The sequence below is a fragment of the Microcebus murinus genome, chromosome X (genome assembly GCF_040939455.1).
Source record: "Microcebus murinus isolate Inina chromosome X, M.murinus_Inina_mat1.0, whole genome shotgun sequence".
NCBI classification, from domain to species: Eukaryota; Metazoa; Chordata; class Mammalia; order Primates; family Cheirogaleidae; genus Microcebus; species Microcebus murinus.
In genome coordinates, this window is record NC_134136.1 from 11,127,201 (window position 1) to 11,143,246 (window position 16,046).

At 31.5% G+C, this 16,046-nt stretch overlaps 1 protein-coding gene across 2 annotated transcripts in view; it reads right to left on the reverse strand.

The window, feature by feature from the left end:
* BRWD3 (bromodomain and WD repeat domain containing 3) overlaps positions 1-16,046 on the reverse strand; it is a 161,700-nt gene that overhangs the window by 75,043 nt on the left and 70,611 nt on the right. For both annotated transcript variants that reach the window (XM_012790329.3, XM_075999313.1), the window contains 8 exons: positions 15,789-15,949; positions 14,000-14,221; positions 9,359-9,459; positions 8,756-8,826; positions 7,330-7,430; positions 5,090-5,130; positions 2,230-2,334; positions 617-770 (listed from right to left, as the gene is read on the reverse strand). In XM_012790329.3, the coding sequence (XP_012645783.2) occupies positions 617-770; positions 2,230-2,334; positions 5,090-5,130; positions 7,330-7,430; positions 8,756-8,826; positions 9,359-9,459; positions 14,000-14,221; positions 15,789-15,949 (956 nt within the window). The remainder of the gene's footprint in view (positions 1-616; positions 771-2,229; positions 2,335-5,089; positions 5,131-7,329; positions 7,431-8,755; positions 8,827-9,358; positions 9,460-13,999; positions 14,222-15,788; positions 15,950-16,046) is intronic.

A 16,046-nucleotide genomic window follows, 5' to 3' on the forward strand; every position in this document is an offset into this window, starting at 1 on the left:
CTCCGGGCCTTCTCTCCTTAAAATGCTTATGAATTGATATTTTAAGCAGACAAGAAATAAGGCTTTTAAATTGAATTTAATCTGAAGTCAAGCAATATTATGATAAACTGACAAACGTCAAAAATCAATAGTGATTTCTGCTGTTAACCCTATCAACTTTTCACCCCACAAATACTACAGCCTTCTACTATGACAAATACATTTTTAAAAGAATGAGGAAAAACCACTTTTTATCTCCTACTTCTTACCTCTATTTCTTGCATTTTCTAATTACTGAAGGTAGAATATACATGATATCCTTGTCAAAATAAGGTAAGCTCTTTCCCTAAAACAATAACAATAAAAAATTCCAGTCCCTGCTAAAAACAAAATAACTTATACATTCTTGATTGAATACTATAATAGATAAATGATGATTAGAAAGGATCCTGAAAAGATTTCACACCTGCTTTCAAGTATACCATGTGTCATCTCTATTTTGCAAAAATGTCAACAGTGATCCCTCAAATAATTACTCCTCAAAGGCTAGTAAGTCATAGAAAGAAAACTAGAACTTACATTTCCTGTCTTCTAGAATAATTCTAGATTTTAATTACTCTAAAAATAAAATACTTACAGATAAAGTATGAAGAAGCTGCCCTGTGATAGAGTTCCATACTTTCAAAAGGAAATTGTTCACTGCCGTAATAACTGTGGTATCATAGCGATCCCATGCTACCATAGTCACTTTAAGTTTAGTGACCTTGTCTTCTCCAGATGGCAAATTATTCCTAAACAAAACAATTTGCAGTATTTGTACCTTATACATTTTTAACAAAGGTTTTGACACAAAAGTTTTGACACAATTTCTCCAGGACACACAACTGTTTAGATTTAAAAAATCCTAAACTATAGTTTTAAGTATTTGTGAAAAAAAAAAAGTATCTCTATAGGGTAATACCCATAAGCTTATTTCAAGAACAAAAAAAGACCCGAAAATGACAAAAATTTGTTAAATAGTTACTTGAGAACAATAAAAATAGTCAAACTACAAAGAAATCTACAAATACTTTGAGAAACAAAATACAAAGTTATATAGGTTATCAGAAAATATGAAAAAATATAATGGCCAATTTATTCCTTTAAATGTTAACATATATATATATATATATATATATATATATATACACACACACATATATATACATATATATATATTTTTTTTATTTTATTTATTTATTTTTTTGCTGCACGTGGTGGCTCATGCGGTGGATTGCCTGATCTCAGGAGTTTGAGACCAGCCTGAGCAAGAGCGACTCTATCTCTACTAAAAATATAAAGAAATTATCTGGACAACTAAAAATACATAGAAAAAAAATTAGCCAGGCATGGTGGCATCTGCATGTAGTCCCAGCTTCTCGGGAGTCTGAGGCAGGAGAATTGCTTGAGCCCAGTAGTTTGAGGTTGCTGTGAGCTAGAATGATGCCATGACACTCTACCTAGGGTGACAGAGTGAGACACTATCTCAAAAACAATAAATAAAAATACATAAATAAATAAATATTAACTTTTTAAAAATCTAATAGGCCTTTTAAAAAAGTAGTAGAAAATTCAGTAACTTGTGATTTTATTTAATAAAACATTATCAATAGCTGACTATGATGACAAAGTCAGTTCTATATATTATTAATGGGAAGATAATTAATTTCAGGGCCACACTCTAAGGAAACTGTAGTGTCCCAAAGAGGTAATTATGTATCTTCCAATCAACAGTGAGGGTGATGAAACAGAATCCTGATTAAGTATACATATAATGTTGAGTAGCAATGCCAATGAGAAATATTATAAAAGTATCTTTAGTAAATTAGAGAAAAAGTTACACATGTGATGACATTTAATAGAGACAATCCTCAAAGTAGAAAGTAGTACAAATAGATATTTTCAAAAATGACCTATATAAAACTAAGGTATAGAATGACTCTGTGGGCATCAGTAGAACACAGAAATCTTTGGGTCACAACAGACCAGAATTTTGAATGAGTCAGCAATGTTCCTATCATCCGGCCTGTCAATCAACATCAAAAGGCAATCTGCTTAGAGACTGAATATAGATGTAAACTTCACATCTACCAATTATCTTCAAAGTATTTATTAATATAAAAAAATTTATGGTCATTGTTAAATAATAACTCAATGTAAAAGATAATATATTGTATGAGAACTATTGAAATATCTAACACAGATTCTTACCCAGTCATTTTAGTAGCCATATCTAACACTATACTCTTCCATTCTTGTTGTTGATATTGCCAAATTCTTGCTGTTCCATCTCTACTTCCACTAACAAATCTTAAACTGGAAAGAAAGTTACAATGGCCTGTTAATTGTCTTCAAACTGGAAATCAGTCTTTTTCTGATGATAAAAGTAATACGTTCACCCTCATACACTACTCAGGGAATGTAAAATGGTACAATCACTTTGGAAAACAGTTCTATTTCCTGGTATATATCCAAGAGAAATGAAAACGTAAGTCCACATAAAAATGTATACATGAATATTCATGCAAGCATTATTCATAAGCCAAAAAGTAGAAACAACTCAAATGTCCATCAATGGGTAAATAGATAAATAAAATGTGGTATATTCATATAATGAATTATTATTCACCAATAAAAAGGAATGAAATAATGATATATGCTGTGGCATGGATGAATCTTGAATAGGCAAATCTATAAAGTTAAAAAGTAGATTAATGGTTGTCCAGAGCTAAAGATTAAGAGATAGGATGATTGGAGTTTGACAGCTAAACAGTATGGGCTTTCTTTCTGGGGTGATGAAAATGTTCTAAAATTGACTGTGGTGATTCACGGGGTAACAACCCTAGGAATATCCTGAAACCAATTGAATTTTATGGTATATGAATTATATCTCAATAATAATGTTATTAAAAATAATATTCTGTAACTATTGATACTTTAGTTTTTATTCTTTCAAAATTTATTAAATATATACTTATATATTTTCCTCTACAGGAAATACAATTGCACTAATGTTTTTCCCTAGCATAACTATAATTTATAGATCTATTTCTATGTTTACAAGTATAAAATTATCATCACTTTTATTAAGTATTCAACTATATAGATGTATCAAAATGTATTTAACTAAACCCCTAATGATCAATATTTATATTGTTTCCAGTCTTCACCATAATAAATAATGCTATGACGAACATCTCTCTATATCTTTGTACAACCTAATACATGTCTTTGCTGAGTCAAAGAGTAGGCACATTTTTAAAGCTTTTAATACACACTGCCAAATTGTTTCCCTGAAAAGTTTTTTTTTTTAACAATTTACAATCTCATCAAAAGTTGCAAGGAAGTGTCCATTTTTCCCAAAACCCTTGGATATATTGGATATTATCATTTTCATTATCTTGTCATTCTGAAAGAAAAAAATTCTTACTGTTATTTTAATTAACATTTATTTGACTACTATTAAAATTGGACATCTTCTGATATGTTTATTGGACAAATAAATAATTAAGACAAAATAATGTATTTCTCCTTAATGGAAAAAGGGAAGGAATTAAAAATTTAGATTCTTCTAACATGAAATAGTAGCTGCACAAAACTTCAAATATATAACTTAGCATAGTGCAGAGTTAAGTCAATTTATTTGAAGGTCTTATCATCCCTAATATAGACCATCATTATTTACTCCTGCATTTAACAAAAATGAACAAATCTATAATTGTAATCACTCACCATCCAAAAACTTTAAAAATAAAACATGATCACCCACATAAAGTCCTTATAGACATACAGGTTGAGCATCCCTAATCCAAAAATTCAAGATATGAAATGTTCCAAAATCTGAAAATTTTAAACACCAACATGATGCCACAAGTCAAAAATTCCATAGCAGACCTCATTCAAGTGATAAATCACAGTCAAAAACACAGTAAAAACTTTGTTTCATGCACAAAATTATTAAAAATATTATATGAAATTACCTTCAGGACATGTATATAAGGTGTACATGAAATATAAATGAATTTTGTATTTAGACTTAGGGTCTATACCCAAGATATTTCATTATGTATATGCAAAATTCCAAAATCTGAAAAAATCCAAAACAGTTCTGGTCCCAAGCATAAAGGATACTCAACCTGTACATGTATATAAATTTATGCTAAGTGGTTAAAATTTTAAATCTATTATTCTAGATCAACTTTTAGGCCAAGGCCTTTTTGGCCATCACCTTTTTGGGAAAAGACATTTTAGAAGATGTGCAGATATTTGTATATAATTTCTCAGTTTACAGACATAGGAGATATGTATCATATGCATAGTATAGATAGTAAGTGATGTAGATGTTCAGAAATGGTCAAGATAGCTAAAAGTTAGAGCATTCAGGAAAGGCTTCAGGTAGGGCATGAACCTTAAAAGGAAGATAAGACTTAGATAAGAAGAGAAAAAGAAGGGATGGGGAGGGATAAGGAAGGAAGAGGAGAAGGGAGAGGTAGAAAGTAGGAGGGAAAGAAGCAGAGGTTAGAGGGAAGCTGGGAATAGCCTATCTGGATAGGAATGATGTGAAGAAAAGCATAAACAAAGGAATGGATGAGATAATATACATGCAATGTGACAGGAACAATGCACATCAACTAAGCTAGATTCATATGGACAATAGCAGATGAGAAAAGAATGTAGATCTAAAGTCAAGCAGTAGACAGCTCTGAATATCAAGCTAAGATGTTTGAATTCTATTAGACAGAAAGGAGGAAATACTAAAGAGTTATAAACAGAACAATACTGATTTGGTAGAGATGGCAGGTCAAATAATGGAATCCTTGGCTAAGGTGGGTGCTAACAGAAATGGAAAGAACAGAATTAACAAAAAAGAAAGCACTCAGAAAGGAAGAACTGATGGACTATGATTACTACATGGATGAGAATTCAGAAAGGATGGGTAAGGATGTCATCAAGACAGAACCTAAGTGTTTGGACAAAATTAATATATCTATAGTAAAGGTGGCTGCTTCTGAGGGAACAATAGTAAAACATGTCAAATATCTGTTTACATAAATATGTACTACATAATTACCTGTCTCCATTGTTACAGAACTGAACAGCAACAACTTTATCCTAAGACATAAAACAACAGATTTTTGGTTAAAACAAATTTATTTGTAAAACGAATAAAGTACTCTTCCCCTCAAATTCTCATGCAAAAGCATCATGGAATATTTTTTTTTTTAAAAAAACACCTCTAATTTCCTAAGAAAAAATTAATGAAGCCTGAAACAATGTATTAACTAAGGAGGAATACTTATTGGCAGTAATTTGAAATGAACCAGACAAAAGCAAATCTGCTTATAAACCATATCTCCGGACAGAGAGAGTTCTGAATATGAATTAATTTACTATGTTCCCCATATAAGACAGCATACTAATCTAAGATACCACCTTAAAATAACTGATTTAATAGTAGTTGAATTAAATTTTCCAGTTATTTTTTTTTAATTTCAGAAAACAAAGCAATCATTTCCTATTCCCCCACATGATTTAATTATTTTACAATGGATTCATTTGACAATCTGTAAGTACTATATTTTAGATGATGCTAATTAAGTCTTCTTTTAGAATGATCAACTCATACTTTCACAAATATAGTATATATAGTAGTGATAACAAGATTAAAGTGTAAACCAAAGTTTGCAATTGCTTTTACTTTATTCCTTGATGGTAAAGCTAAAATGTACCCTCAAATGTACACATTTGCACAAACCACTCAGCTATTGAACTGAATTTCAACTTAATTTTTAGAGCCGATATTAAATATCTTTATATTTAATGATTTTTAAATTTTATTCTGGATTCCCACTGCCAGTTGCAATAATTGATTTTAGATATTCTAAAGGAACATCTTATTTTAGTGACTACCAACTGCCTCTGATTCCAACGAGGAGTGTTTACTTACTTAGCTGAGTGTATGCAAATAAAACTCTATTAATAATCAATTGTCTTCATCTTTTTCCTCCTTGATTCTTTTCCATTGATTTATTCCTTTTTCCTCTCTCAGCTCTCAATAAATTTTAATACACACACACACACACACACACACACACACACACATACCCTATTTGTATGGTAAGGATGCCTCTTTGGCATTCTCTGGCCCAGATAGATTTCTCCCACTTAGTGGTCTCAGACTGAAATTTTAAAATATTTCCTAAGTATTTCTCTTTTACAATTTAAATCATATTCCATTATTTTAGTATGTAGAAATAAGTAACAGTAAGGTTAAGAGCTCAGCTTGGTTCCATAAGTCCTCATAAGGAGAATGTCCAATTATGTTTGTATGTTAGGACAAAAAGCAAGACACTGTTTCCAAAAGCTCCAGGAGAAAGTTTCTAACAGGTGTCTATTTCGCTACAAATTTCAGGAACACAATTCATTCTGCAACTCACTAAGCATCTTTTTTAGTGATCTTTCAGGGAAATTGTGTGTATTTTATTAATGTACACTAATACTATTCCAAATGAGGTGTAATAGTAGTATGAACATTAAGACCTACAAGCTGAGTGCACTCAACTGGTGATTATACAGCTTTGACAATGAGACACATGAGCTGTACAGTGAGCTGAAACAGAAATACTCTCACATTCCACAATAAACAATTATCCGAAAAGGAAAGTAAAAAAGAAAGAGAAGGAAGAGATGCATGAAAGGTGCACAAGGATATAATGAAACAACAGTAGTTCAAAGCTTCTTGAAAAGGAATAGACCAATAGGACAAGTATCAGCCACCAATGATTTTTACACCAGGCATATACTTGTTCTCTATATGTAACTGTTATTGATCACTAAGTGGGATTAGATTCCACAAGTCTTTGGTGGCATTCTAAAAACAACCATACTAAGATCAATTAGTTAATTCAGTAAAAATAATTTTTTTCCTAGGACATAGTTAATGTCTTTTATTAAGTGTATAGATTTTAAGTAACAAGCAGCTCTTACTACTAATAACACCTCAGGCTAAAAAGGATTGTCACAAACTATTACTGTAGTGTGTGTGTGTGTGCATGCACATGAGTGTGTATATATAAAATATTGATACATTTTTTCCATATAGTCAAATGGAACTCATGTTAAATACCACAACCATAGTAAATCCAGAATTTCATGTTTATCTTCATTACTAAAGAGACACCTTGCCATAAACATTTTAGTACCAATCTGTATTAAAGTATGGTAATAGATCAGAAAAGAAAAAATGAAACCAGTTTTCCAGGGGTGATAAAAAATAAAGCAACATATTTAAATTTCTAATTTTGCTCTTACCGTATGTGATTCTAATTCAGCAATTTTCTCAGGGATCTCAGAACCCAAATAATATATTCTAATCACATGATCAGTGCTACCTGTTGTAATGAACATACCACCTGAAGATTAAAAAAAAACAATCATAGTACCAAGGAACTTTTAAAACCTTTTGGTTGCTTCCTTAATTGTATGCTACCTTACATCAGTAAAAAGGCTTCAAGAAACACAAGATTGCATTCTAACCCTTAAGGACATACGAACACTTCAGAGAAAAAGTAAAATTCAAGAAAAACAAGGGAAATATATAGACAGCTATATCATTCACCCAACAAAATCTACCAGCTATAAACTAAATGCAGGCCTATGGATCATGAACATTAAAGGATACAACCTTGAGGAATTTGTTTCTTTATATTTTATGTAAAATCATAATATTCTAAAACTATGTATAAAATAACTTATATCTACAGTTATCTTTATAGTGGCCATAGTGGTTGAGTGAGATTATGTAAAGGTTATAGAGATGGATGGTGGTGGTAGATGGAGAATAATGTGAATGTATTTAAGGCCTTAGAGCTGTACACTTAAAAGTGGTTGAAATGATAAATTTTATGTTTTTTTTCTTACCTTTTAAGATTGTGGTAAGACATACTAAGTTATTTAATATAGGATTCTTAGCAATAGAAAAAGCACTATTTATGTACTGTAAAAGTGTCTTCAATATGGAGCCATAAAGCATGTTTTCTATAAAGTCAGGGCAGGAATTTTTAATTGATTAGGGAAGGAATGCTATACTTTTTTGTTAGTGGGTATTTTTTGTTAGTGGGTATTTGGAGTAGAAAAATTGTTTTTCACCAAGTAAAATCTGCATTATAAAAATATATTAAATAGTGAAGGAAAAAATATCACTATGACATGTTAATTAGAGTCCAAAAAGGTTCCCCTATCATAATATACAGTTCACACTTTTGGTGTGCTTCCATTAAGACTCAAATATACACATTTTTTTTCTTCATAAAACTAAAAACTCGGCCGGGCGCGGTGGCTCACGCCTGTAATCCTAGCTCTCTGGGAGGCCGAGGTGGGCGGATTGCTCGAGGTCAGGAGTTCGAAACCAGCCTGAGCAAGAGCGAGACCCCGTCTCTACTATAAAATAGAAAGAAATTAATTGGCCAACTAATATATATAGAAAAAATTAGCCGGGCATGGTGGCGCATGCCTGTAGTCCCAGCTACTCGGGAGGCTGAGGCAGGAGGATTGCTTGAGCCCAGGAGTTTGAGGTTGCTGTGAGCTAGGCTGACGCCACGGCACTCACTCTAGCCTGGGCAACAAAGCGAAACTCTGTCTCAAAAAAAAAAAAAAAAAGAAAAAACTAAAAACTCTATTTCTAAAACTGAATCATTTAACATTCAAGGTACTCAAAACAGTCCATTTCTATACATACCAGAACTGAAAGATGAACAAGATATCTGAACTCCCGGTCTGGATCGCTCAGTAAATTTCACTGGGCGATCTCTAAAGAGAAAAAGTAAAAACTTTTAATTTTTCATCATGTTCATCTAATGGGCAAGAATCCTAGTACACTGCTGGTTATTGATTGATTTAGCATCAATATTACAGAAAAACCTAAAGGGAAGTGGTCAATAAGTACTATCGCCATCATTCAGGTTTAAAAATGTATTTAACCTTACAAATATACTTAATGGTTTCAGTATTATTACCAAAGCTTTACAAACATATTATCATGTTACTTACTACTACCATTGTGAAAAGTTCAAAGTCTTTTCACCAATGTAAGAAATGATAAAAATAAAACTCCTTACCAAAATTTTCTATATAAATTAAATAGCCTCTTCAACATTGATATCAGAAAAATTTTATTCTAAAATCTCTAACGTCCAATTGAAGTAGGTATGGATATGTGTACAAACACACATATATACTAATATAAGTATATATATTTAAACACATGGACTATTAAGAATCAATAAATAAAAGTGAACATGATTGATTTTTCACAAAATTTTTAAACTGCTTCTAAACTTACCTAAACTTCATTGTTTTCACATGCCATTGCCAGAAACAGATTGTTCCATCAGCACCAGTAGAAGTGAGGTATCTGGTTGTGCCTTTAGTTGATGGACAAAACTTAAAAAAAAGAAAATATGATTCAAATAGAAAGTTTTCATGTTCGAACTAAACTTCAAACACGGCATGTTTTAAAATTATAATTATTTTAATAAATACAATTTAAAAAATTCACTTACAAATTTCAGTTTCAAGGGATTATTTAAATTTCCTAGATTAATGAATATCTAATAAAAATTTAAAATATAAAAAAATATAGAAAATAATATTTGAATTTAGGATAAAATATTTTAGTCCTAAAAATAATTATTTTTAAATCATTCAACATCACACTTTAAGATTAATAATTTTGATCAGTTACAATGGAGAATAAAGCATTACACATGTGCTAAATATATGCTTATATAGCAAAACTATGGTATTTTTATACTTCATATGGCTAGAGCATCGGAATTAAATGTAGAAACAATTATGAAGTTAACATCTAAGAGTTTGGGTTTTAATATTTTACTTAAAAGTCCAACTTTAATAAAGTATATTAATTTTGTCATTTTAAATTAAGAATTTATTTGTTTTCATGGATAATGTAAAATAGGTTAAATACCTGTACTTATCTTGTGGAAAAAATACATTATACAGTATACAATATACTTAAGTGGCCAATTTAAAGAACTACTACTACACCAGATGGACCCTGGCCTTTATCATGCAGGCTTCTCAGGCTCTTACTCTCAGTATTTTACATGCCCTTAGAAGAGAATCACAGAGAAGGGGAGAGCCATTGGGCTCCTGATGCCTAGGACATAGGAAAAAGTTGAAAATCAAACAAGATTCTCTAGCATACCTATGAATTTTGAAAATCCTAAATTAAGATAATGAACAATTTTCATTGAGATAACTATTAAGAATCAAGATATATACAACTAGAATACATTTTGAATGCAAATCAAAAGTAAATGATCATTATAGATATTAGAAGCCTTTTACTTAGTTTCCTTGTTTGGAAGCACAGAATCTCTAAAGACTACAGACTTTAATTTAGATAAAAATTACCAATTGACATTATCCACTAATAATGGATATATAGTAAAGAAACCAAGACTAAGTAAGCATGCCTATATAGTTGTCCCTCAGTATCCTTGGGAAATTGGTTCCATGACCTCCTGTAGATACCAAAATCCATGGACGCTTACGTAGCTGATATAAAATGGTGTATTTGCATATAACATACATACACCCTCCTGTATACTTTAAATCATCTCTAGGTTACTTATAATACCTAATACAATGTAAATGCTATGTAAATAGTTGTTATACTATAGTGTTTTGGGAATGATGATAAGACAATAAGTCTGTACTGAACATGTACAGACTTATTTTCTTCATAACATTTTCAATCTGTGGTTGGTTGCATCCACAATGCAGAACCCATAAATACAAAGGGCCGACTGTATTTTCATTTCTGAGATAAAGAACTTGGCATTAGAAAGCTTACTCCATAATTGACAGCAAAAGTTTACAAATTATGACCCATGTACCAAATCCAACTTGCACCTGTTTCTGCAAATTAAGTTTTATTGGAGCATGGTCACATTACACTTGTCTACGGCTGCATTTGCACTGTAGGAGCAGAGGTGAGTAGTTGCAACAGAGACCATATGACCTGCAAAGCCTAAATATTTACTATCTGATCTATAAATTTGCTGATATCTGATCTAAAGGAATGAGATAATTAAATATGAAAGAGCATAATTTTATTAAGTTTGAAGAAACATTGAAATCTTTATCCCATTACATTTAAATTCACCAATCACGAAGAGGGATCTGGCCATTAATATGCCTCAATTCGATTGTTTTTAAATGAGAAATCATGTAAGATAGTTTTTAAAAAAATATTTATTTCTGACATGCAAATTAATATACACCTATTGTAGAAAGTTTAGAAAATATAAAAATGCAGAATAAAAGTAACGTATTTTTTGTAGAGTGTCATTGGATCTGGGGAAAGGGCATTTATTGAAACCTTAAAATCTGTACCCCCATAATATGCCGAAATTAAAAAAAAAAAAAGTAACGTATTAATATAATTCTACCATCCAGAGGCAAGCACTATTAACATCATACCTTTTTTTTCTCAATTTTGTTTTAAAAAAGAAAGAAAAAAAGTAGAAGAATAATACAACAGATGTTAACAAAGACAGTCAATACACAAATAATAAAGAAAGTGTACATAATGCCAAATGGTGATCATTATTATGGATAAAAATGAAGAAAAGAAGGGAAGATACATAGTTGCATGGAATAGAGGGAGTTACAATTTTAAACAGAGTGGTAAGGTGGTCAGAGAAGGTCTCCCAGAGAAGGTGACATCTGCACAAATCACTTAGAAAGTGAGGAAACAAACCATCCAGAAAAGACCACTCCAGAGACAGGAAACAGCAAGAGAAGGTGGGAGTATACCTAGAAGAGTGTTCAAGAAAAGCAAAGAGGCCCGGCAGCCAAAGCAGAGTAAGAAAGGGAAACAAATAAGTAGTAAGATATGAGGTCAAAGAGAACAAGGAGGCTGAGAATATATGGCCTGTGGGTCACTGAAAAGACTTTGGCTTTAATTGTGTGATTGGAAACTATTGAGGGTTCTGAGCACCATGACATGATTTAATTTGCATTTAAAAATCATTCTGCTGTGCAGAGGCTAAATTGGGGCATGGAAAAGGGAATAAAAGAAGCAGGGAGATCAGTTAGAAGTCTATTTCAATAAACTTAGGACATAGATGATGGTTGCTTAAAACAGGATAGTAATCAGGGAAGTCCTAAGAATTTGTCAGATTCTGAATATGTTTTGAGGGTAGAGCCAACAAGATTTGCTGACAAGTTAGATATGGAGTATAAGAGAAAGATAAAAGTTAAGGATGACTATCCGAAGCAACTGAAAGCATGAAATTGCCATTTATTTAGATGGGAAAAGTTTGGGGAAGAGTAGATCTGAGGAAGGAAAATGAGTTAAATTTTGAATATGTACAGTGTGAGATGCCTAGTTGACATTTATGTGATGATGACAAGTATGCAGCTTAATAAACAAGTATGGACTAAAAAACAGGTCCAAGATGGGGATATAAGTTGAGAGTCATCAGTCTACAGATGAAATTCAAAGCCATCGTGAGATCACTAAGGGAAAGAATATGAAAGAGAAGAGCTCCATGGATCTGTAGGGTACTCCAACATGTAAATGAAATGGAAAAAAAAAAAAACAGCAAATGAAACCATGGAACAAAAAAACAGTATCATAAACATTTTTCAGTATACAGTTGTTCCTCTTTATCCACAGGGAATACATTCCAAGATGTGGATGCCTGAAACCTCAGATAGTACTGAGTCCTATATATACTAGTTTTTTCCTATACTTACATGCCTATGATAAAATTTAATTTATAAATTAGGCACATTAATAGATTAATAAACAATAACTAATAATAAAACAGAACAATTATAACAATCTACTCTAATAAAAGTTATGTGAATGTGGTCTCTCTCTCAAAATACCTTATTATACTGTACTTATCTATTTTCCAAACCATGGATGACCATGGGTAATTTAAACCATGGAAAGTGAAACTGCAGATAAGGGGAGGACTGCTATAATCAAATATTCATTTTTTCATATTATATGAGAACATCTACAAATTCTAGAAATAATCAGTCAGATATTATAGTGAGAACACAAGTAACTGATAATCTTCCAAATCAAAATCCACGAAATAATTTAAACTGATTAAAATTTTGACATGAAAATTTTCAAATCCAATACATACTGAACCCAATTCTTACTAGCTCCTCATAAATAGATGATATATTATTTAAACAACACACGCAAAATGGCATACTTATTAGCAAATAAAGAACAAAGAAATGGGAGTAATTATCTCCTCTAAAAGCAGTCTCCATGACCAAAGTGTAGAAGTTTCAAGATTCCTTTGTTTTGCTATCAACACAAAGAAGAGGACAAAAGTTTGGCTTAGTTTTATTAAAGAAAAAGTCTTTTGGGGTATCCAGGACTTTCACTACCAACATCTGATAAAAACACTATATGGACAAGTATATAAATAAGCCAATTTATTTTATTTTATACATCAAATTGAAATAACAAATCGCTGAAATGAAGAATAAAAATTCCCCTAACATTAAACTACACACAGACACACATACTAAATCTGTCTGATGAACATCTTACATGTGTTAAATATTAACACAAAGTATGCCAATATTCAGGTTAGAACTTGTTTATAAATCCTGACTAACAAGTATTAGTGTGCTCTTAAGGGATTTACAAGGATTGTCCCATCTTATGAATCCAAGTACGATAAATAAGTTGTCTTACCCTGCTTTGAAAAAGTTTTACAATCGTCTTTTTTACTTATTTCTAAAGGGACCAGAATTATATGAAAAGGAAACTTAAAAAAATACCTACCTGCAAAGTAGGAGCAAAGCCTTTAATACAGAGTATTTTTCCTATATCTATTATTTGTGCTATCATCCATACAATGTAACAAAAAATGATTCTCACTTTTATTATATGTTAGAGCTATCTTATAATTTTTCTTACCTGTATGGAAGTAATAGAAGCTGAATGTCCCTGAAGGACTGCAACCGGTGCACAAGTTCGAAGACACCATACTCTTACAACCTTATCACAGCTGCCTGCAGCAATAAGAGTGTTTTCATAGTTAACAGCCATGTCAGAAATTTCAGCAGAGTGCCCTCGAAGTGTAGCAAGAAGGCGTCCATCATCTGTAGCCCAAATTTTTACCAAACAGTCATCCGAACCCTATAGTAACAAAAAAGGACAGAAGATTTATAATGAAGCAGAAATTCACTGCCTCCTTCAAAAAAAGGCCAAAAGGACAAAGAGAGGATTTTATTAAATTACTTCTAAGTCTTTACTTTTAGTCTCTTCTTTCTATATAATATACATCTAGTAGCAAGTATAAATGACATGCAAATGATAGCACTAACAAGGCATTGTCCAAATGGACAATGGCATTTCTGAAGAACTCCTCAAAACTATTACCAATCCTGATAAATAAAAATATTTTAAACTGACTTTTAAGTGATGTAAGATTAACTATTTCTACTATTACTTCGTTTCTTAGGCCTGATAGCCTTTTTCTTACTTAAATATTTTTTCTACAAATACTTCAAAATTTAACCTAAAGTCTACATACATTTCTCAGTAAACATGAGGCAGGCTGTTAATAATAATCTCTGGCAAAAATATTATGTTGAACTTCCTAATGAGAATTTCAAAAGAGCTTTAAAAATAATAAAAAGCAATTCTACTTCAATATAGTAGATAAGTTATTTAATAATTATCTGTTTCTTAAAAGATGGCATTCATCATCCTCATCATGATCATTAACATCCAAATGCTTAGGTGTCACATTTAGAGTCATAATGTCATCAACGGAAGGGTAAGTAATGAATTCTAAGGAGTCATAACTTCATTTCCTTTGTTGTAGCATACAAATATAAAAAAAAATGCTGCAATTCACACTTCTATGTTAATTTAGTACTAAAGTTATGAGACTAAGCCCTTTCTTGGAAATATTGGAAGGGCTACAATTTTGTGTTCAAAACCTTACAGGATGATTTAATAAAAACCCAATTTTAAAAATAATCAATACTATAATCAATGAAAGACATACAAAATAATTATAATCTTCATTATTAACTGCATAGTTCAACTATTCAATCATAAGGGTGATGTAATCATTAATTAAACAAAACTGGCAGCAATTACACTAAGTGACACATGGAAAGTGTACTTTAATAAATGTTTACTGCTAGGCACACTGGTTCACACATATAATCACACTTTGGGAGGCTGAGAAGGGAGGATTGCTTGAGCCCAGGAGTTCAAGAACAGCCTGGGCAACATAGTAAGACCTGTCTCTAAAAAAAAAAAAACAAAAGTTAGCCAGGCATGGTAGCCTGTGCCTATTAGTCCCAGCTACTTAGGAGGCTGAGATGGGAGGATTGCTTGAGCCCAGGAATTCAAGGTTGCAGTGAGCTATGGTCATGCCACGGCCCTTCAGCCTGGGCAACAGAGTGACACTTGTCTCTAAAAATAAATAAAATAAAAGTAATAAAATTTGTTAAAATGGAATGAAATTGAATTTGTTCACATTTGTTATTTTTTAATTAAATTTCCCAAAAGATAATGGAGATTATAGTTCGCCCATTTACTTACATAAAATGAAAAACGACTTTCAATTTCCACTCATCTTTTTTTGCATTCATATGTCAGTTACAAAGCACAATGCAATGCCATGAAGTCTAGCTTCTTCAATTGTATATTTATATATATGTTACTATATCATAAATTTTAAACTCACTGTAAAAATTCTTCTCCCACTTCTGTCAAATGCTACACAGTAGACAGATGACAAATGCCCCAGAATTCTTTTATGCATCTTAATGTGCTGGTAAGCAGATGAAGGGAAAATATGGCTGAAGCGACTACATCCGGTTAGTTGCCTGGCAGAGGTGATAGTCACTGAAAAAAATAAAATAGAAGAGATTTACTTAATCTAAAAGCAAAACCTACTTCATGAAATTAAGTCATGAATATTAAGATCAAACAAAGCAAAGTA